The following is a 22,781-nucleotide window of genomic DNA, read 5'->3' as shown; positions in this document are numbered from 1 at the left end:
GGGTTTTAAAGCAGTGATATAAATGCTGTGTATCTGTTAATGGTTTTAAAGCAGTGATATAAATGCTGTGTATCTGTTAAGGGTTTTAAAGCAGTGATATAAATGCTGTGTATCTGGAGAGAGAATTCATATCACTTCCTTGGATCATCAACCTTGAGCAAATATAACAGCTTCAGGAGGCATTTCCTTGTGATTGTAATACCTTCTCAGTAGTGGCATGTGGGTGAGCTGATGTTTGTGCACACTGGCAGTAGTGGCATGTGGGTGATCTGATGTTTGTGCACACTGACAGTAGTGGCATGTGGGTGATCTGATGTTTGTGCACACTGGCAGTAGTGGCATGTAGGTGAGCTGATGTTTGTAAACACTGGCAGTAGTGGCATGTGGGTGAGCTGATGTTTGTGCACACTGGCAGTAGTGGCATGTGGGTGATCTGATGTTTGTGCACACTGGCAGTAGTGGCATGTGGGTGATCTGATGTTTGTGCACACTGGCAGTAGTGGCATGTGGGTGATCTGATGTTTGTGCACACTGGCAGTAGTGGCATGTGGGTGATCTGATGTTTGTGCACACTGGCAGTAGTGGCATGTGGGTGGTCTGATGTTTGTGCACACTGGCAGTAGTGGCATGAGTAATCTGATGTCTGTGCACACTTGCAGTAGTGACGTGGGTGATCTGATGTTTGTGGACACTGGCAGTAGTGACATGTGGGTTATCTGATGTTTGTGCACACTGGCAGTAGTGGCATGTGGGTGATCTGATGTTTGTGCACACTGGCAGTAGTGGCATGTGGGTGATCTGATGTTTGTGCACACTGGCAGTAGTGGCATGTAGGTGAGCTGATGTTTGTGCACACTGGCAGTAATGGCATGTGGGTGATCTGATGTTTGTGCACACTGGCAGTAGTGGCATGTGGGTGATCTGATGTTTGTGCACATTGGAGAAAAAGCAAGATAGTGGATTGAATGCCTCTTAGTCACTGCTCTTTTTCTAAAGTGCAATGACCTTAGAATGTGGAGGAGTAGGGGTGAAGCCCACCACATGTGGGTGTGCAAGGGCATACCCCCTGCATAAAACAATTTTAGTCTTTGTAACATTAGCTTGTACACTGGCTAGCTCAAATGCATGCATTACAAAAGAGCGCTCAAGCTGTCATTTACAAAGTTGTGACAAAGCTTGTATGATACAAGCTCTAGTGATTTGAAGCAACATACTGTATCTGCCTGGGAGGAAAGACAGATAGCTGGTTATACTACAGTTGGTGCACCCACTGATGGCAGATGACTTCAGAGAGCCTTACAGTTGTTTATATGTAGTATCATTGGCATTCATTAGTTAATTCTAGCCAGCATAGTATGTTGTGGTGTTTTTCAGTACTCCTACAAGACTAGAGTTTCATATAAAATGCTTTTTGTACTCACAGTTTCTCATTGTTTCATTTATTCCTCTTTAGGTGGACGTGAGTGCTAAAACATTTTAACTCTTATAAACTCATCACCAAAATAAAAGAGTTACAACTTGAAATTAAAAAAAAAAGATTGAGTAGCCCAAATAATTTAACACAAAATAACTTTTTTTTTTGCCTTAAATGGTTTAATAGTTTTTAACTAAATTCCAAGACAACAGCAACACTAGCTAAAATGGAGTGCTCAGTGAATCTGTTGAAAATTTCTAAACATTCACTGCATCTAGAAATTACAAGGGATGACTAACAACCAACTTTGGATGATAATTATGATGTATTTCAAACAACTGTATAACATAATATAACACACTAGAATGAATCATCCCATACCAATGGTGAAACAGTATGTTGAAGGGAAGTCTGTCCAATATATTTGGAAACCGTATTCCAAAGGCTCTGACCCTTTCTTTATGATTGTTTTCAGGAACACTGAGGATATGAAATGAATAGAAAAAAACCTAAGCTGAAAATGCATGAAACTGACATCAGCTGTAATTGTCAGTGTAGGACTCCTGAAGAAGAGGGGCCAACTCTGCGTCTCTTAAAACGAAGGATGGATTTCTGATACTTGTCTAACACAAAATACTCTAAACCAGAAGGGCACATAAAACCAGCTTAGTTTCTAAAGTAAATCTCTACACCTGTGCAAGTCTCTTATTCCTTGTTGGCATGCAACATAAAAGGTGTCATGGAAAATCCTAGTTCAAAACAGGTACCATTATACTCTGATGCCAGCACACCTCTGTTGCTGGTGCCCCCAGTGTATGTAAGGTAGTCCTTCATATAAGCAACATGTGATCATGGTCAGCTCAAAGCTTCAACAACTGCTAACAGAAGGTATGGGTGAGTATTCTAAAAAAATTAAAAATGGCATACATAATACTTGCTAGTGATGATTAGTTCCCTCAGTCTGACATTGCAATAGTATCCCTTCAGTCTGGGTTCAGTATTGTAAGCTGTGGAACTTTTCCTTGTGAGATTAATTGGTTGGGTCACATGACTAAACTGCAATTTACATGCAGAGACACAAGGCTACAGCAAATTCACTGTGTGGCAGAGAGGAATCTAGTACTGTGCCCACAGCTGGAATAGCCAAGTGCAGAGCGGAAACAATGTCCATGCCCCCTCAGGACTCTTGTGACCACAGGCAGTATATCCACAACAGGATGCTCAGTAGGTGTGTCAGTGGTGCAGAAAATGCAGTGTCCAATGGGCAATACCTTTATTACTGTGTCAGAAAAAGTGAAGGGTGTTGTGCTTAGTGTGCAGCACATGCTTATGTCAGTGCAGGGTGTAGAGGTGGGCAGCAGCATGGAGAACATCCCTCACACTGATGTAGTCAGACTTAAGTATGTGTTTTAGATGATGATCCATAGACACAGTGGCTCTTCTACAGGAAGTACCAGGCATTTCCCTGAGTAGGAATTCAGTGTGGGTATCTGTCAAAGTTTGTATTTGCTGTAGCATGGCAAGTTCAAAGAGATGTACAGAATGATATCCTAGTGACACCTTCTGCTGCCTATGTCAAGCCTCCACCTAACTGCTCACCCCTGGAGGATCTAGGTTAGAGAGGTCAAATACATTCCAGTCTCTCACATCCCCCACCCCAGCATGAGTTTATTTCAACTGTGAGCATAACTCTGTATGTTCTCTGTGCCCACAGTAACCAACCAACTGACAACCAGGTAAATTAAATGTCCCACAGTCTACAAGCCTCAATACCTTTAGTTCCCAGTGTGCACACCATCAACAGGGCAGTACCAACTCCTCTCCTGTATTTCTTCTCCCAGAAAGGGGGACATGATATGGGTTCATTAAAATAGCAAATGATCAGAGTGGGGGAGTCACCCTGTAGACTAAGCATACCTCTCAATTGTCCAGATTTTTGCAGACTGTCCAGATTTTTACTTTATATTTTTGGCCTGTTTCTCATAAAATCTATGTTTTTCGGGCAAATCACTGAGATGATCAGTGGATTGAAGTCACTGAATAACATGCATTTGAGTTTCAGACATCATGTCCTTCAGAAAAATGATTGCCAAGAAAATCACGTTATTCTATCAACTTTCTAAGTTTATAAGAGCATATTTAAAACGTGTCCCCATTTTTGGGCCTTTGACCCCCATTATGTCAGGCTTTGTTTTGATTTCTTGTTCTATGAGGGTGAGAGGTATAAGATTAAGAATGTGGGCAAGGGTCACAGCTACAAGAATGAGGGCAAGAACTTCACTGCGAACATAAGGAAAAACTTCTTCTAGGAAAGGGTGGTACCCATACCGCTCAACCTCTTAGAGCAAGAAATCTGGACAAAGCCATACATAAAAGTAAGACAAAGGCTCAAAAATAAGGACAATTTTTAAATGTTGCTCTTACAAACTTAGAAAGTTGATAGAATAACAGGTTTTGCCTCAGCATGAATTTTCTGAAGGGTATGAATTCTGAAACTCAAATGTCTGTCATTATTTTCTAACGACATTTTTTAATGATTTGCCACTGATTTGCCAGAAAACCACAATTTTATGAAAAACGGTCCAAATATATGAGGCAAAAAATCTGGATAATCTCTGATAATCTGTACAGTTGAGAGGAGCCTGGCACCATTTTCCTTGTGTCCAAAAAATTAGTTCATTTCGAAGTACTTTATCTCCCTCCTATTTTCCTAATACTATATATATATATATATATATATATATATATATATATATATATATATATATTTGTATATACAGTTGGGTCTAAAATCAATTTCTTCATTTTACTCTGTAATTTACAGAACTGACAATACCATGCAATTACCAGACTATTTTCTGTTTAGTTTTATAATCCTAAAAAACAGTTTCCTAATAATATCTTGGTGTGTATCATGTGTTTACATTTTTAATCTTTTAGTTATTTTTTTATTTTATTTTTGTATAGGAATATTGTTAATATTCTAGATTTCTGTACAAAATATAATATTTTGTATTACTGCATTGCAAGTCGTGTGCTCCCTTTGAAAATGAGCTTTGTCAACAAGCCAAACCTAGTTTCTAAAATGTAAATAAATAAATAAGAAAATAACGAATCAGCAGACTACATGAGTTTACTGAGACAGGTTTAACTCCTTATGGTCCAGTTGCTCAATTTTTTATTTTTCAGTTATAATGCCCATATTTAATTCCCACATACTGTTTAGAACTGAGCTATTTTTGGTAATCTGTGTATCCATGAAAAACAGAACAACATAAAGATTATTTTAGATATAATTTATCTTCAGTGTAGTGCCTTCTGATCACATTTCACAACTTGTCACATAGGCAGGTTACTGTCTATGAAGGAGAACTTTCAGTAACTGCACATTTATATTCCTTTTAATTAATTCATTAAGTAACTCACTAATTAAACTAATATAATTTACTAATTTACGCATGTATTCCTTCATTTATTTTGATTTTTTTAAACCAGGGTAGGGCACTGTACCTGATGGACCATTTTCAGACACAGCCCAGGGGCACAATAAGCACATTGCAGAATTATACAATAAAATGAAAATACATGCAGCTTCGACAGATACAGAAGAGTTAAGCTAAGCAGTGCACAAATTATTTAGTAAGATACATAGGCATGGGGTACTGAAAAGAGAGGAGCGTGCTTTACACCTTGCAACAGCCAATGATTAATTTGATATTTACATTACCTGGAAGGAACAGAAGTGACGGGATTGTACAAATGGAGGAAGGAGATAAGAATGAAAGCTGCTCATTAAGGGATAAGGTATTTCTAAGAGGTACGTTAATGCCCTAGTGTTCTGGATAATCAGCTCCTTGGAGCATAATATTCTCTGTGAAGCCAGGGTAATATTGTACATGCATTATTTCCTACAGTTCATGCAATAGTTTGCATAATTCTTTGCATATAGTTTTAAAACAAAGATGTACTATGCATAAAAACAGTTTTTAGGGGAGCAGAACAACGTCTTGATTACTATAGTACTATAGTAGTACCTTGATGTTCGTTATCTGCTTATTCTGCAATGTTTCTTAATTTATCTGCAACAATCTTGCTGCCTTTGTAACTACCCAGTCTTAAGGACTGCTGCTCTGTAATGTCTGTACAGTGAAACTGTCTTATAATACGATGGCACAGCAGTAGTGTTGCAATATTTTAATCCAGATTTCTTATTTAAGTCTGTGTGGAATTTGCATGGCTTATCCTACATATTCCTGTTGATTAGTTTATTGGGATCTAACTGCCTAATCAAAACTCGCCGAATTTGCCTTTCATTATAGGTGTCCTTGTAATTATGTAAGCAGAGCTGGATGTCTTGCTTATGTATGACCACTTTGTACTGATATAGGGAGTTTATCCTTTCCCCATTGTTGTATGATCACAGAGTTAATACATATAAATTAGGGGATATGGAGTCCTTACCTCAATGCGCAAAGCATGGGACTTGCTCCCCTGCCCAAAAATTTGCTTTGTTCTATGCAGTTAGGTCTTAGGTGGTCAGTGTACTTGATCTATTTTTTTTTTTATTTTTTTATTTTTGTGCAAACAGGGCTTGATAGTTCATAACTGCCTGTGGTCCATGTGTCTGCATTGGTTTTCCCCAGCTAATTCTTCTTCTTCCAAACAAATAAATGTTGGTTGATTGGCTGCAGCAGATAGTTTATGAATATAGCCTTTGACCTCACATCTCTATTTATGCATGAATAAGGGCCATAAAGATCAGTCCACTTATCCCATTAACAAATTATAAGCAAATAAAATACTATTATAACCAATTTATAAGAGTAACAGAGAACATAAGTTACCAGCTTGATGCTGTTTAATTTATTGCATTTGGTTCACAACTTAAGAGGGGTCATGGTCGTTTTTCAGCAGTGATCAAAGTGAGAATCTAACTATAACAAAGATTAAAATAGGTGTACACTGTTGGTGTACAAATGGATGTACACATATCAGATTCAACAATGGAGACTCTACCTTGGCCTGGCATTTATTGAAGTTTTTACTGAATGGCTTGTCAGTGTGAACTTTTTGGTTTGGATGTTATTTGGGATATTTTGCTTATTTTGGATATTTGGAACTAAAGCTGTAAAAGGATTCAATGCTCTGGAGTTTACTCAAAGGAAAGATCTTGACCATTTGTTTTTATGAGTTACTCCAGCATAAGATCATTAGGGTAGTGGCTGGGATTTGGACATCTCTAAGCAGTTATGTGGGATTCTGGGCCATTACTGGAAAATTAGTTGTGATTCAGTTAGGTGCAGGTATTGAACATCCAGGTGAGACTTGCAGAATGAGTGACTAAGGAGGGTCCTGAATAGTTTCAAGCAGAGATGGTGATATGAAGCCATAGAAGGAGAGAACCAAACTTGCCAGGGCCAGTATGGGACTATAAGAACAATACTTGCTTTACTCTGTTTGGCTTTCTGAATGAACTTCAAAATAAGGGGAAACTGAGAAAAGGGACACAGAAGTTAAGACCCTTCCTGAACTACACTACCCTTGAGAGGCTGCCTTTCTGGAGGGATAAGGGAGAAATAGCTGCCGCATTTTGTGTTGATTGAGGAAGCAAGCAGTTCAGTTCAGCTCTTATTTCTATGATGTTTATGTGCAGCTTGGCACCTGTCCGTGACCACTTCCCATGGACAGTCTGCACTAAGCAGTGACCCCCAGCAAATGGCAGATGTGTCCTGGTGGACTGCCACAGATAGGGATGGGGCACTGAAGCCAACAAGCTAGATAATTCTTATATTCACGATATTTTTGTAGGGGTAGACAAAGGGTCCATTCACTGGGATGCTAAATGGCTTACAAGACCAGCAACCCCCAAAACACCACAGAGTTACAAGCATGCACAGCCAGCAAAGGAAACAGCCAAACAGAAAAAGCAGCAGGAAGAAAATGGAAGAGCAGGTCAGCTGCCAGAAGATAGCCAAAGCCAAGTTAGCTGAAGCAAGGTAGGAATTCAGGTAGTAATGTGGGCATTGCAGCAAATCTACAGGCAACAGTCTGTGCACATCAAATAAATGCCTCACCTCACAAATGTACACAAAACATATGACCCTGGAATTAATTTTGGAAAGTTAAAAGCAAGTGTAAGATGAAGAAATTAACCACAGCCTGCTGACATCTTGCATACACTTCTTTGACTTATATTGCCTTTCCTCTCACTCTGATTTCTAGTCTTTCTTTTAAAAAAAGGTATAGTTCAGATAAAATGAAGTTATTATAGTGCCTGTTCATAACGGTGTTCCTAAAGCTGTTATCGGTAGCTTTCTCCTCTCTATTAGCTAAAAAGAAACAGAAAATGTTATTCACCAATAATTTCTATCCCCTTCACTTTCAGGGTCTTTTAAATGGCTATTAGCATGTGTCAGCTGGGCATGGTGATGCTCTACCTCTTACTATATTTTCCAACATTATACTGTTAAATATGGATAAGAGTAACTGTACCTGGGGTCTATCTTTGTTGACCTTTCTAATTAATTTCATTTCACATGCTCTGTTTTTCTACATTTTTGAATTATTTCCACCCCAAAATCTTAACTTGAAAGCACTGGACAGGATCAACAACTATTTCTTCTTCAGAATTCAGCGGTTAATGTTGGGGCTGCTATCTCTGTTGAATTCATAAGTGTGATCTCCAAGAAGTTTGTAGTCACATCTGTATTAACTTCTCTAGTAGGCTAAAGGAAATCGTTTAAGCTATAGCAGAGAATATTTTCCTTTTAAGACTGACTTCACAACAACCAGACAGTTCTTAATGCCTCCAAAAAACCAAAGCAATTCTTTTTGCTGGAATTTAAAGGACTGGTGACCATTCTTTACTCCTTAAAATGTTTACAAATGAGGGGGCATCACTAGCCTCGGTATCCATTTATAATAACATTGGATTTTTCTACTACAAGCACCTTGCCTTCTCTGATCATGTTTCTCAATTAACACAAATTTGAAACATGTAAATATTATACTGAATAAATGGCGTATGACTAAATGTCAAAACCTGCATGTCTGACACTCATTTAAATAAATCAAACCTCCCTGCGATGATATTGAAGTGTCTTGCACTCCTTTGCTACATATATATCTGTATTGAGTGTGAGATCACTGCACCTCAGGGCTAGGGGAATCCCCTGAGATACTTCAGTCTCTGAGTCAGTAGAATGAAACATGGCCGCACTTTCGTGAGAGTACTGAGTGCTGAACACAGGAATGATGAGTTTCAGCTTTGCTCCTTTAAACAAGGCCACTGTCACTCCCCTGGTTTTAAAATAAGACTAGAATTTGTACAACCTTCTGCTTAATCCTCCCCGTGGTGCCCCCCCCCCCTTTTCATTAAGGCCAAAAGACTTGGATAAACTCAGTGCCCTAAATAAATGAACTGCAAGGCTTTCTGCTATGAAAAATAACAGACACCATTTCATGGTGTTCCCTAAACTCAAAAGACAGACTTAAACATTATCCAGAAAACGCTCACAATGTATTTATGTTTTAATGCACGTTTGCTCCAACTACTTGTCAAATGTCAGTCCCTCCACACAAATGACCCATTTGTTCCTACATTATTAAGGCAAGGGGTGGTTATCCAGACAACCACAAGTGGCAGTTTGTGCCTTTTTTCTATTTTACCCTAACCTCCATATGCAGTCAGCTAAGCACAGAGTAGGAGATGTACAATGGGCTGTCTGTGAAGGCCAACCCCTTAATTTTAAGATAAGAATTTCTTTCAAGCAGTGCCGCCATTAGCTCTGACACACATGAGGTGGCTTCCCCAGTCTCCACCAGGGAAATCACATCTACCCAGGGTGACTTCAAGTGCGCATACCCCCCATTTTGTGGGATAGGCAAGGAGAACATGCACCATCACCCCCCTCTCTTTCTCCAGTGCCAGGACTGATGGTCGACCCTGGTCACATGGGTCACAATCAGGGCTCCATCCCTCACAGCCATGAAGCCAGGATCGTAGTGCATTTGCTATTAGTAATATTGGTCAATGCTATAATCAGTGTTCCTATGATACATCTTGAACTCTTAAGTCAAGTGTTTTTTACCTTTTTGTATTACTTCAGAATCCTAACCCTTCTGGGGAAAACATCCTTACAGGTAATGGCTCCAAGTCTCACTAAACAAAACACTACTTAAAATAAAAAGTTATCTGTCCTGTTCTTTTCTTAAACAATAACTAACAGCTCTGCACAGGTATTGCTTCAGGATCACTTTCTTCCTCTACCCTTATCACCCTTTTAGTTTTTCTAATCCACCATGCTGCACATAGATTCCTTACGTTCATTCTTTCATTAGTCTTCCTTCTGTTCCACTCAATTTGTTTCACTGTCTAGCATACCATACCTGTCTGACAGCCTGCCTGCACATTCTAGACTTCTCTAAAATTCTTCCTTTTAAATCTCAGCCTTTTCTTACTCTGTTCCTTTGCTCACTATTCCTGTTTGTCATAGTATTGCTTGCAACCTCTTTTTCTTTAATTCATTTAATGTATTTTTAGGTTTAGAAATTGTAGTGATTACATTACTAACTTGATAATGTGTTGAATTGTACTCACTATAAAGTGCCATACTGTTCCACTCCTTGTATCAAGATAGTACTGCAAATAATGATTGCTACTTTATCATCTTCTAAGTGTTTTAAATTTCACTATTATTGTTTTATTGTCATTAGCATTAACATACCTCTCAACCTCTCAGTGCAAGAAATCTGGACAAAGACTGACAAAATGGGGGCCATAGGCCCACAAATAGGGGCATATTTTAAATATTACTCTTATAAGCTTGGAAAGTTGCTAGAGTAACAGGATTTGTCTTAACATGCATTTTCTTTTTTTTTCAAAACAGGTTTATTGTTTTAACATATAAGAGAAATATCATAACAATTTTATACAAGTAATTAAAAATAGGTATTATTATAATATTCAACAAAACAACTAAAGTATTTACAAAGACATCCACTACAATCAGATCAATTAATTAAACTAAAATACCATGCTATTGAAATTAAAATTTTTTTAACAAATTTTGTAAATTATCCCATACAATAAAATAAGATGTTTTTCTATTTGTTCTAGTCCTAATTATGTTTATTTCCATATGGCACACTATATTCATAACATTTTTAAATTTATTGAACGAAGGAGGTGTATCTGAAATCCAATTTCTAGTTATTATTTTCCTAGCCACTGCTAGAATAGACCATAACAAGGGAAGCTTAACCTTTTTAACACTTTGAGGTACAGGTGTGTTGAATAATATAAGAGATTTAGAAATAATGAAATTATCTGTAAAAAGAGCCTGCAAAAATTCATTAATTGACTTCCAGTATTCTTTCAATTTTATACAGTCATAAAACATATGAGCCCAGTCAGCATTAATTTCTACATTACATCTCTTACATAGATTATCTTTATTATTTATTTTATTCATCATCAAAGGTGTATAAAAGATCTATGTAAAAATTTCCATGTATAAAGTCTCCAGACAATGGAAGACGTAGTTCTATAAGCAGATTCCAATATATATTGTTTATCTTGTTGATTTGGTGGGTCCCCATTAATAGAAGTGAAATAATTCCAGTATGAATCTACACTGTAAAAGTTTCTTGTCTGATAACTTTATGTATGTATGAAAGTTTACCTTTATCAGAAACTTTATGTTGTAAATTTAATATCAAGTAATCAATCAGTGTTGGAATAGATTCTTTAACAGTTATAGACATTAAATCTATTTTATTAATGAGATGTTGTCTAAAGGTCTGAACCTCTAACCAGCAAGTTTTTCTTAGATCAAATTCTTGTTTTAAGAAATCTAGATTTTTAACTTTATTATCAGATATCAACTGATACCAGTACTTTAGATCATTATCTATAGCTAAATGAGTTCCTTCAGAAGTAGATGACAAAAGCATACCCTGAGTATACATTATAGGAAATACAATAAAATTCCATTCCCTATACTTAGGGTGCATGAATCTAAAGTTACGATAACTAATAATAATATTTAATGGGTAACAAACCATATGTTTAGGTGTAATAGGTGAAGTACACAATTCCTTTAGTAACCATAACATGGAGTTATTTACAATCATATTTTTATGTGTTAAGGAGATTTTCATGAAGTGTATACTAATTAGCTCCCAATAATCTTTCCATTTTGTGACATATGACTGATCTATTAATAAAGTAATAACTTTTACAATAGAAGAGATAGTATATAAATTAAAGTCTGGAAAAGAAATACCCCTTGAGACCAGCTATTAGTATGTTTCTTTAATGCAATCCTAGGTCTATTAGGTGCCCATAAGAAATTTAACATTAGTGTGTTCAGTTTCTTGATAATTATTTTTGTAGGTGGAAGTATTATTGATTGTATTAAGAATAAAATCTTGGGGAATATTATCATTTTAATAATTGTAAGTCTCTCCTCCATAGTAAAAAACATATTATTCCAGGTATTAAAAAGATTTTGTATATTAAGAAAACAGGTATTATAATTATTATATATAATAGATTTAATATCTTTAGATAGTATTATACCTAAATAAGTTATCTGACCTGAATTGGGTACATATTTAGTAAAATCACTAATGAGAATATTTTTTCGTGTATATATAGGTAGTATTTTAGTTTTTCTTCATTGAATATTAAACCAGAAATACTTTTAAAATTCATCATGTTATCAAATAGAGACTGTATAGAAGAATTAGATCCTGCTGATGTAATTAGAACATCATCTCCAAAAGTTGAATTTTGGATGTTGTATTTTCATCTATTTCAAAACCCTCTATGTCAGTACTGTTTCTGATCAAATTAGCCCAAGGCTCCATTACTAAAGTGAATAATAGTGGAGAAAGTGGATATCCTTGTTTTGTACCTTTAAGAATGGGTATTTTTTGTGAAACATATGTTCCTACCTTAATATAAGCCAACGTTCCTTTGTATAAATGTTCAATTAGATTTACAAATGCATCCGAGAAGTTTGTGCACTTCATTAAGGTAAACAGATAGTCCCAACTTACTGAATCAAATGCTGAACTTATATCAAGACTAATAAGTGTTAAATCTTTCTTTTTCCTATTTGCAAAATCTATTAATGTTAAAGTTCTTCTTATATTATCAAAAGTATTTCTATTTACAATGAAGCCTGTCTGATCTATATCTACAATTCCGGGAATGATTGTCTTCAATCTATCAGCAAAGATATTCATAAACATTTTATAATCAACATTAAGTAATGAGATGGGCCAATATGAAGAACATCTAGTTGGATCTTTATTAGGTTTTAAAATTGGCGAAATAAATGTATATTGCCAAGATGGGGGGGTTATTAACTCAGTTTGGGCCAAAATAAAAACCTTATGTATTAATGAATATGTATTTTTAGAAAGGATTTGATATATCTCTGGTATAATACCATCATTACCCGGTGCTTTGTTTGATTTAAGCTTATTTATTTGTGTAATAACTTCTGTATATGAAATACTCTTGTCCAAAAGTTTAATCTGTTGTTTATTAAGCTTTTTATTCATATTTGTGGTTATAAACTCCTTTATTTTATCTTTAGGTTCCATGTTAATATTATTATGGTTAATTTTGTGAAAGTGATTTCTAAATTCATCTAGTATTTCTGGTATACTAGAAACATTCTTCTTTTTCCTTAGAGAAATGATTTCTTTGATATGGTTTTGTTTATTCAACCTTTTTGTTTTATTTTTAAGTCTATGTAAGTATTTGGGGCTTATTGAATAAGACAAAAACTTGTATTTCTCTAAAGTTATTTTAACTTTATGAGTTAAAATTTCTTTGTATTTCTCATTTAGTTTGTTTATTTCTTCAATAACTTTCTTGTCCATAATATTTTCTTTATTATTATGTTTATAAGAGTCTAATTTACTTTGAATATCTAACAATTCATTATCCCAAGATTTCCTTTTATTATTATACCATCTGATACTTTGTCCATATAGATATGATTTTAAGGCATCCCAAACATAAACAATGGAGACTTCAGGAGTGTTATTTATGTCTAAAAATGTTTTATTTCTGAAAGTATATATTCTTTATAGTCTTTTAGTTGAGTTAAGTATGCTGGTATCCTTTTGATCTGAACATTATGAGTATTTTTTATCATGAATTCAAAAACAATTGAATTATGATCAGATATAGGACATGAAATGATTTTGGAATTAATTAAATCTGTTACCATCTGGTTAGAAATAAAGACCCTATCTATTTTTGAATAAGTTTTGTATCTGTTAGAAAAAAGGTGTATGGTAATGATTTTGAATCTATCTGATTATTAATATCATTCAAATGATAAGAATTAGCAAAATCCTTTAAATGTTTTGCATTAGATGTAATTCTTCTCTTTCCTATAGTGGTAGTATCACTTTCATGTTGTATACAATTAAAGTCACCAGCTAAAATAATATATCCTATAGAGAATGATATGATCTTATCAAGATGATGTTTCACTGTATTAATACCAATTCCAGGTATCCAATATACATTAATTAAAGTGTAAGTCTTCCCATTAATTTGTATTGTAACCATACAAAACATTCCTTTGTCATCCTGATAAGACTTAATGGTTTTAGGAATGGGCATACTTTTATTCCATAAAATAGACACTCCTCTTTTTCTGAGTGTGCTCTGAACTAACCAATACTGTATATTTGTTTGTGGCTAGTTTATCAATATCTTTTTTCAAGAAATGGGTTTCTTGTAGGAAGACTAAGTTGGCCTTATGTAAATTAATGTATCTTATTAGGCTTGCCCTTTTACATGGATTATTCAATCCATTAATGTTTAAAGAAATTCCTTTTAAAGATGTTATTTGGCATTTTTAAAACTTAAGAATCTTATGATCAAAATAACAAATAACAAGATAAGTAATGTTACATCTCCTCCTTTATGTGTACCTTTAAATATAGCTGTATTTATTGAATCTCTTATGGGATTTCGTATAGGATTCAATTTTGTTTGTAGTGACAATGAATGTACAAAATATATTGTGGATGTCAAAACTATATACAAATAACAATGAACAAGTGAAAATAATGTAAGGATTAAACCTTGCATCCAGCCTGGAGTTGTAAACTCCAACTTAGAGTAGTATTTACCACTCAAGTTAACCCCCTACCCTAAGCAGCAGTACGTCAGCTACCACCTTATCAATTTAATACTAGTTATATTTAACTGAAGTTAACAGTTTTCAATTCAATTATCTAGCAAGACAAGACTACACATTTGGTAAAACAGCATCATATAAACTAAAATAAACCTTTTTTTTTTTTTTTTTTTTTAAAAACTGTTCATACTACTATATACATCCATGTAATATAAAACACTTGTATTCAAATACATTCAAATAATCTTGATGTTAGAAATCAAGAGGAGAGAAAAATAAGTTCTAACATTCATTTAAATCAAAAAGTTTGGCTAGTATGATTCAGACATTACATATATTAGGATGCATCTATTTTCTGTCATGTAAATACAGTTAACAGCTTCCAAAAAAAACCTTGAATTGCTTGTATATGAGCATTTACTCAAACTCATTATTGCCAATAGAATAAAATATTGTATTCATAGAAATTGTTATAAATCATACTTCATAGTTAAGCAGATTCTCAGAAACATTTATATACATATCTACATACACACACATACACACACACACACACACACACACATATATATATATATATATGCATACATACATACACACATACACACACATATACACATATACACATATATATATATATATATATATATATATATATATATATATATATATACACATGCATACACACACACATACACACACACACACACACACACACACATACACACATACACACACACACACACACACACACACACACACACACACACACAAACACACACACATACATACACACAACACATACAGACACATACACACACACACATATACACACACACACACACACATACATATATATATATATATATATATATATATATATATATATATATATATATATATATATGATCTCACTGAGTTGTATCTTTACTGAGCACCATCTTACATTGCTGTCCCTTCAATAAATCTGTCTGCTTTATACAAAATAATGCACAGCAAACACATTTTAGTAACCAGATTTTACAAACATGCTATACTACTGCTTTAAAATATATCACATGACAATTTCTTCCAGTATAGAGTTATAAAATTATTTATGCTTGTCAATCAGATGAATTAAATGAGTTATAGTAATGTATATGTTTGGGACATAGGTTTTTAACACATATTATTAATCTGCTATTCCTGTATCTGTGATGTGTCAGTGTGATATCTAGGTCAAAGGTGAGACCAGCTGCTTTCAGCTTCTCTGTGAGAATTCTGAGAGTTGAAGCTTTTGAAGTAGCTCATGGACACTGTGCATGAGACAGCCCACATCCCAGATTGTCTCTCTTAACATTTTGGCGGGAAACTTATTAAAAACTAGTGACAAACATTCATTTAGCAGTGTAAATGCATCTAAACATGACAAAACCTTCACAATGCATTCTACAGGTTATTACAGACTCTATGTAAGTGAAATCAAGCCCAAAATTATTAATAAGTAACAAAACTCAACATTTTTGTCCCAACTCAACTCCTATGCAATCTTATTATTTACTGTGCCTATATGATCAAAAGTATTTCTATATATTAATAAAGAAAAGAAAAGAGAGTAGAAAGTAAAAGGGTGTAAGGCAGAAATAAAAAAAATGTAAGAGAAAGCTATAAGAAGTATATACAATAGAATATTACTTACTGTTTATATTAATAGAGTTAAAAATAAAACATATTATTTACTATTATTTAGTTCTAATTATTATTAGTTAAAGCGTGACAGATTATTTACAAACAAGCATAAGCAGTGTAATCAAGAAAGTATAATTAGGTAGTGTCATTCCTGTATCTGTGATGTGTCAGTGTGATATCTAGGTCAAAGGTGAGACTAGCTGCTTTCAGCTTCTCTGTGAGAATTCTGAGAGTTGAAGCTTTTGAAGTAGCTCATGGACACTGTGCATGAGACAGCCCACATCCCAGATTGTCTCTCTTAACATTTTGGGAAACTTATTAAAAACTAGTGACAAACATTCATTTAGCAGTGTAAATGCATCTAAACATGACAAAACCATCACAATGCATTCTACAGGTTATTACAGACTCTATGTAAGTGAAATCAAGCCCAAAATTATTAATAAGTAACAAAACTCAACATTTTGTCCCAACTCAACTCCTATGCAAATCTTATTATTTACTGTGTCTATATGATCAAAAGCATTTCTATATATTAATATAGAAAAGAAAAGAGAGTAGAAAGTAAAAGGGTGTAAGGCAGAAATAAAAAAATGTAAGAGAAAGCTATAAGAAGTATATACAATAGAATGTTACTTACTGTTTATATTAATAGAGTTAAAAATAAAACATATTATTTACTATTATTTAGTTCTAATTATTATTAGTTAAAGCATGACAGATTATTTACAAACAAGAATAAGCAGTGTAATCAAGAAAGTATAATTAGGAATAGCATTTGAAGAACATATAAACTTTTAAAGGAAAAAAAATGTATCAAATTACTGACCTTATTTTTCCTCTTCAGAAAGAGAAACAAGTTAAATCACAGCTTGCCATTAAATCTCCAGATATTTTGACTAGTTATGAAACAAAACATTTCTTTGCACACAGAGAATAACTTTGATTAAATCTTTCAAAATAGTTGTTGCTTCTTGGAAATGCAGGAACTATATTTAAAAAGATTAATAATAAAATAAAATGAGAGAAAAAAAACATAGCACAAATCATTTGTTTTTTTAGTCTCTTCTTCTTCTCTGAAGTCTTCCACGAAGTTTCAGTTGCCAGTCTCTTTAACGAAGAACTAGTCCATTCCATTTCTTCTATTTTTTCCAAAATCTTATTTTTTTGATAAACAGTAAAGCAGAGTCTAAGTCATCGAAAATTTTAGGACCATCAGGAAGGAAGATTTTAAGCTTGGCAGGAAACAGAAGGTATGTTTTAAACTGTGCTTTTTAAGCTCCCTTATTAGTGGCAGAAAAACTTTTCTTTTAGCTAATACCATGGAAGAATAGTCATTGTCAAAACGCACAGTTGTTTCATTAATCTTAACAGGAGCTTTAGCCCAAGCAGATTTAAGAACCATCTCTTTATCAAAAGATGATAGAAATCTAACTATAACTGATCTAGGATAGTTTTTGTTAGAGTTAGTATTAGCTATAGATCTATGTGCTCTTTCGATACCAAAAGAGAGTGCTTCTGGTAAATCTAAAGTTTTAGGGAGCCATGTTGTTAAAAAAGAAGTAATATTGTTACCTTCAATATTTTCTGGCAGTCCAAAAATCCTAATGTTATTGCGCCTAGATATATTTTCCAGGTCATCCAGCTTTGTTTGTAAATGTGTATTTTGTTTCAGCAGAAACTCAATGTTGATTTCCTCTTCTTGTATTCTATTTTCCATGTCATTCACAGCTTCTTCTATGCCTGTCATCTGGATCTTCTGTTGTTGCAGGTCCATATGTAACAAGTCTATTTGTTTTGTAGTTTTTTCTATGAAGGTGTCTATTTTAGTATCCATTTTATCCATCTTAGCAGTAAGTTGCTGGACTATAATTATCAGAGACTGAAGTTCTTTCTTGATGCTGGAGTCTTGAGAATTTGTCTTACTGGAACTCATTTCAGACTGATAAACTGACAGGAAAATTTCCAAAGTAATTTCTGACAGGAATATTATTAAGATTTCCTTTCTTTTTTAGATATAGTTCAAGAACTATACAAAACAAACATATTTAGAAAGAAAATTACTTCAAAAATTAATTTTTTAAGTAATTAATTCCTGTCAATGTAATGAAATTGGTGGAGCTGAAGAAATCTGCTGCTATCCTGTGTTCATCCTTGGCCACGCCCCTTAACATGCATTTTCTGAAGGATTTGAAGTCTGAAACTCGAATGTATGTCATTATTTAGTGACCTCAATCCTCAGATCAGCCCAGTAATCTGTCAGAAAGACACAGATTTTATGAGGAACCGACCAAAAATATGAGCCAAAAATCTGGACATTCTGTGAAAATCTGTACGGTTAAGAGGTAGATCTCCTTTATAAGGACTATTTAATTATCATAGGTGATTAATAAAGAAACAAAGAACACAGCATTCCAACACAAAGTAACATCATACAATAGCAACAGGACATTAAAACTATCTCTATATAAATATCAAGCAAAAGAAATAGTGAAACAGAAAAATTCACCTAATAAACTACTAAATTAGAAAAAAAAAACAGCTTAAAAAGGTAGTTAGGAATTCCCTTAACTTAAATAGCTTTTCATAGACAACGGTCTAGTATCTGAAATATATTTCACACCAGTCTGACATAAAATGGCCAGCAAAGTCTGAGTGACAAGCTAACATGCCAAAGTAGTAAGACATTTGGCAGTTGTAGCAGACAGAAGATTGGATGTAATGTTGAGCACCTCTGATACAAGGCAGGAAGGAAGTAGTTACCATTCTGTATGAAAGTCAAAGTCAAATCTCGAATACTGTGTTAGGCTCTGGAGTTCATACCCAAGAAAAATCAGGAATAACATGAAAACAGAAAGTACTGTATAGAATGCCCAAGATAGACTTAGAAAAGAATAAGGTAGAATGATTAAAGATTAAGTACATTTTTATTTAATGTCAAAACGTGTGAAAAAAAAGAATACCTCAGTGGCTCAGAAGATTGGTCCATAGTGTAAGATTTGACTATGCACTTAAAAAGCACCAAGAACATGACTTTAGGGCATCCCACTGAAAAGTTAAATTTCAGATGGAGTTTTTGAATTAAAAAAAAAAAACAGCTAGACAAGGGATTAAACAGTGAAAGCAAGCTATTTTTTTTCATATGTGAGTACCTTCCCAGGCTGGGCAATGTGACCTATACCCCCATAACACATTTAAAATAATTGGTTCTGGTTTCTCTGGATTTTGAGGAAAGAAAAACCACTCTTACAGCAATCTGCATCAAGCAAAGGCACTTATGACTTGCTACAATATATTACTACTGTTCAGTTTAATGAGAAGCTGAATCATGGAGCAGTCCATTGAAACATGAAGCAGGTAAGTACCAAATTCATAAATGACTTACCCAGAATCACAGGGAACCTAAGTACTCAATGGTGTGTGTGTGTGTGTGTGTGTGTGTGTGTGTGTGTGTGTGTGTGTGTGTGTGTGTGTGTGTGTGTGTGTGTGTGTGCGTGTGAGAGATTCATACCTATTAACTGTCCAGATTTTGCCTCATATTTTGGTGTGTTCCTTATAAAAGTTGTGGTTTTCTGGCAAATCTCTGGGAACTGACGTCACTAAATAATGACATACATTTGAGTTTCAAACATCATATCGTTCAGAAAGTGCATGCTATCAGAAATCTTGTTATTCTAGCAACTTTCTAAGTTTATAAGAGTAATATTTTAAATCAGTCCTTATTTTTTGGGCATTTGTCCACATTATTTTAGGCTTTATCAGATTTTTTTTGCTAACAGGTTGAATGATATGGTCTGTTTGTATGTACATTCTTGTGTACATGTATGTTTGTGAAAGTGTGTGTGTGTGTGTGTGTGTGTGTGTGTGTGTGTGTGTGTGTGTGTGTGTGTGTGTGTGTGTGTGCATGCGTGTATGGTTGTATGCACATTCTTATGTATACGTGTATCTGTCTGTCAGTCTGCCTATGTGTGTGTGTGTGTGTGTGTGTGTGTGTGTGTGTGTGTGTGTGTGTGTGTGTGTGTGTGTGTGTGTGTGTGTGTGTGTGTGTGTGTGTGTGTGTGTGTGTGCATGCGTGTATGTTTGTATGCACATTCTTATGTATACGTGTATCTGTCTGTCAGTCTGCCTATGTGTGTGTGCGTGCGTGCGTGTGTGTGTGGCATGCCCACAGGCATGTACACAGTAAGCAAAAAAAAAATGAACTTGTACTTTTGAAGAAAAAAGATTTGCATGCTGTGAGATTATCAAACAGCTCATATGTTCTAAGTACAGAAATACAGACTAACACAAGCTAGCAAGGCACAAATACATGAGCAGTCTTTTGTGGTCCCTTAACAAAAGAACAGTGTATCATCTGGAAGGAAGTTATTGTTCTGTATATTACTAAATGTCGATCCAAGTATATGATGTTAACAGATATCTTATCATAAGTTTACTGGGAAATCTCAAGAAAACACATTCCCAAAGCTATCACTAGCCTGTTGTATCAATAAACCAGTAATCATCTCTAGTTTCCAGCATTGTCTGCTGTAAAATCCCAGAAGACATCATTCTCCTAGCTCACTTTAGTAGACTGTTTCATATCAAGTCTCTTGTTTAGAATCAGATGAAATAACTTTTTCCATACTTAGTTCCAAAACAGCAGTTATTTTGTCACGTGTTATCATTGCATACAATATGCCTGTGGCTTAACATTAATTGTAGTATATTCCTGATTTTGTATACAGTAAAACGTCTGTGGCTTATCATTAACCGTAGTATATGCCTGATTGTGTATACAGTAAAAATGTTGCCAATCAGTACTTCTTTGACCTCTCATGTGATACAGTTTTATTTTATTTTGATACTTTCAGTCATACAGGTCCTATGCTTTTATTCAATTTTACTTTTATTTCAGGATTGTAAATGCATTCTTTGAGACAGACAAGATGCACAGTAGTTTTTCTCATCTTTGATCTGCATTGTACCCTGTAGTACACATGAAATAAGCACACTGTGAATGTACTGCAGCTCAAACTTTTATTCTACGTATGTTACAACTAAAGTACTTCTTGAATATAGTAACACCTAACAGTACATTAACGTTCTTCTTTCTATGTTTCTGTAATATGAATCTTCTAACCAGTGGGCATAGCCGGCCTTAGGCATAGGCCAACTAGGTGGCCGCCTAGGGTGCCGCTGTAGCAGGGGTACTTTTCAAGTATTTTTTTGGTGTAGGTAGACCAGGATGGGGGCACTAAGTGGTGTGGGCTAAGTGGTGTGGGGGGTGCCGTGGAGGCCTTTTGCCTAGGTTACCAGTTGACCTAAGGCCACTTCTGCCAGTGGGTCCAATAAGAAAGCTGCTTTGAGACCTTATATTAAAGGTCTCAGTCAGCAATGCAGTAAATCTGTCTAGACTCATAAGTGCTAAATGGAATTCAACAAACAAACACACAGTATTTATGCTACACATGGTTACAAGTATTATCCATGCAACACTAGGCAGACTCCAGTTAGTCTTTGTGTGAAGTGGAGAAGAAGAGTTTGCAACTGCTGTTGTTTTGTGTGAGAGTGTTACTCTGTATATTTATATTTGTGTGTGCATATGCAGAAATGTCTATCCATGTGCATGTTGCAAGCATGCATACTTGTGCAGGATCCATTTCTACTACTTTGAATCCAAGCTATTTCCTTTGTTATTATTTTGTATTTTCCTAATCAGATGGACTAATTCTGTATATATTTCTTTTTCAGATGTCTATTTGAAATTAGCAGTTCTGGGGGTAAGGCAAAGTGCAGAAAAAGAAGCCATGAATGAAAACCACATCCACAATGTAAGCTTAAGCAGCTCTGCCACAGATTTGAGGGAACCACACATGGAAACCAGATATGAGGAGTCATGGTTACATCGACATAGCTCCTGCTCCATGCAACAAAAAAACAAGCAGGCCCGAAAAGCTGGTAGACTCTTCTCTGGTCTGTTTGCAATCAATATGATATACTTGGGCTTTGCTATGATATGCAGTATGATGTTTAGCAGGGATACCATCAGGGTAGAAGAAGTGCAGAGACTTCTCATGGTTCTAATGGTTTTGTCCATTTTCTGGATGTTATACTACCGGTTTGAGACCTCAAATAGACCCCATGCTATTCATCACCAAGATGGTAGTGCTGGATCTATATGGCTAAGAGGTATGTATCTATATCATGTAAATGCATTTGTCATATAGTGCTACTTCCACACTGGCCGAATATAGTCACATGCTTCTAGGAGATAGTCTGGCAGAAAGCAATGCAGGTATCAGTAGTAACAGAAGATGTTAACTATCCAGAAATAACATGAAGAAAGACAGAGGAAGGGAAGTCTAGTAATATGTCTTTTAATCATAGTTGAATTCATGTTTTTTTTTTAATTAAAGTATGTGTTTGATTGCTTGAATTTATTATATGAAATAATAAGCTTAGTGGCATCAGTAAGATTAGTGTCACTGTTAGCCACCATTGCTCCAGACTGCCACAAGAGTGGCACTTGTGTTAAGAAAAAC

The 22,781-nt window shown here is 34.9% G+C and overlaps 1 protein-coding gene across 1 annotated transcript in view; it reads left to right on the top strand.

The window, feature by feature from the left end:
• Positions 1-22,781, top strand: part of LOC122816310 (proton channel OTOP3-like) — a 256,108-nt gene that overhangs the window by 69,575 nt on the left and 163,752 nt on the right. The window contains exons 2-3 of the mRNA XM_044089042.1: positions 7,223-7,366; positions 21,991-22,428. Of these exons, the coding sequence (XP_043944977.1) occupies positions 7,223-7,366; positions 21,991-22,428 (582 nt within the window). The remainder of the gene's footprint in view (positions 1-7,222; positions 7,367-21,990; positions 22,429-22,781) is intronic.

This window comes from Protopterus annectens, chromosome 12.part0, assembly GCF_019279795.1.
Source record: "Protopterus annectens isolate FY-2018-M chromosome 12.part0, PAN1.0, whole genome shotgun sequence".
Lineage (NCBI taxonomy): Eukaryota > Metazoa > Chordata > Ceratodontiformes > Protopteridae > Protopterus > Protopterus annectens.
This window is presented reverse-complemented; position numbering and strand designations above follow the sequence as displayed.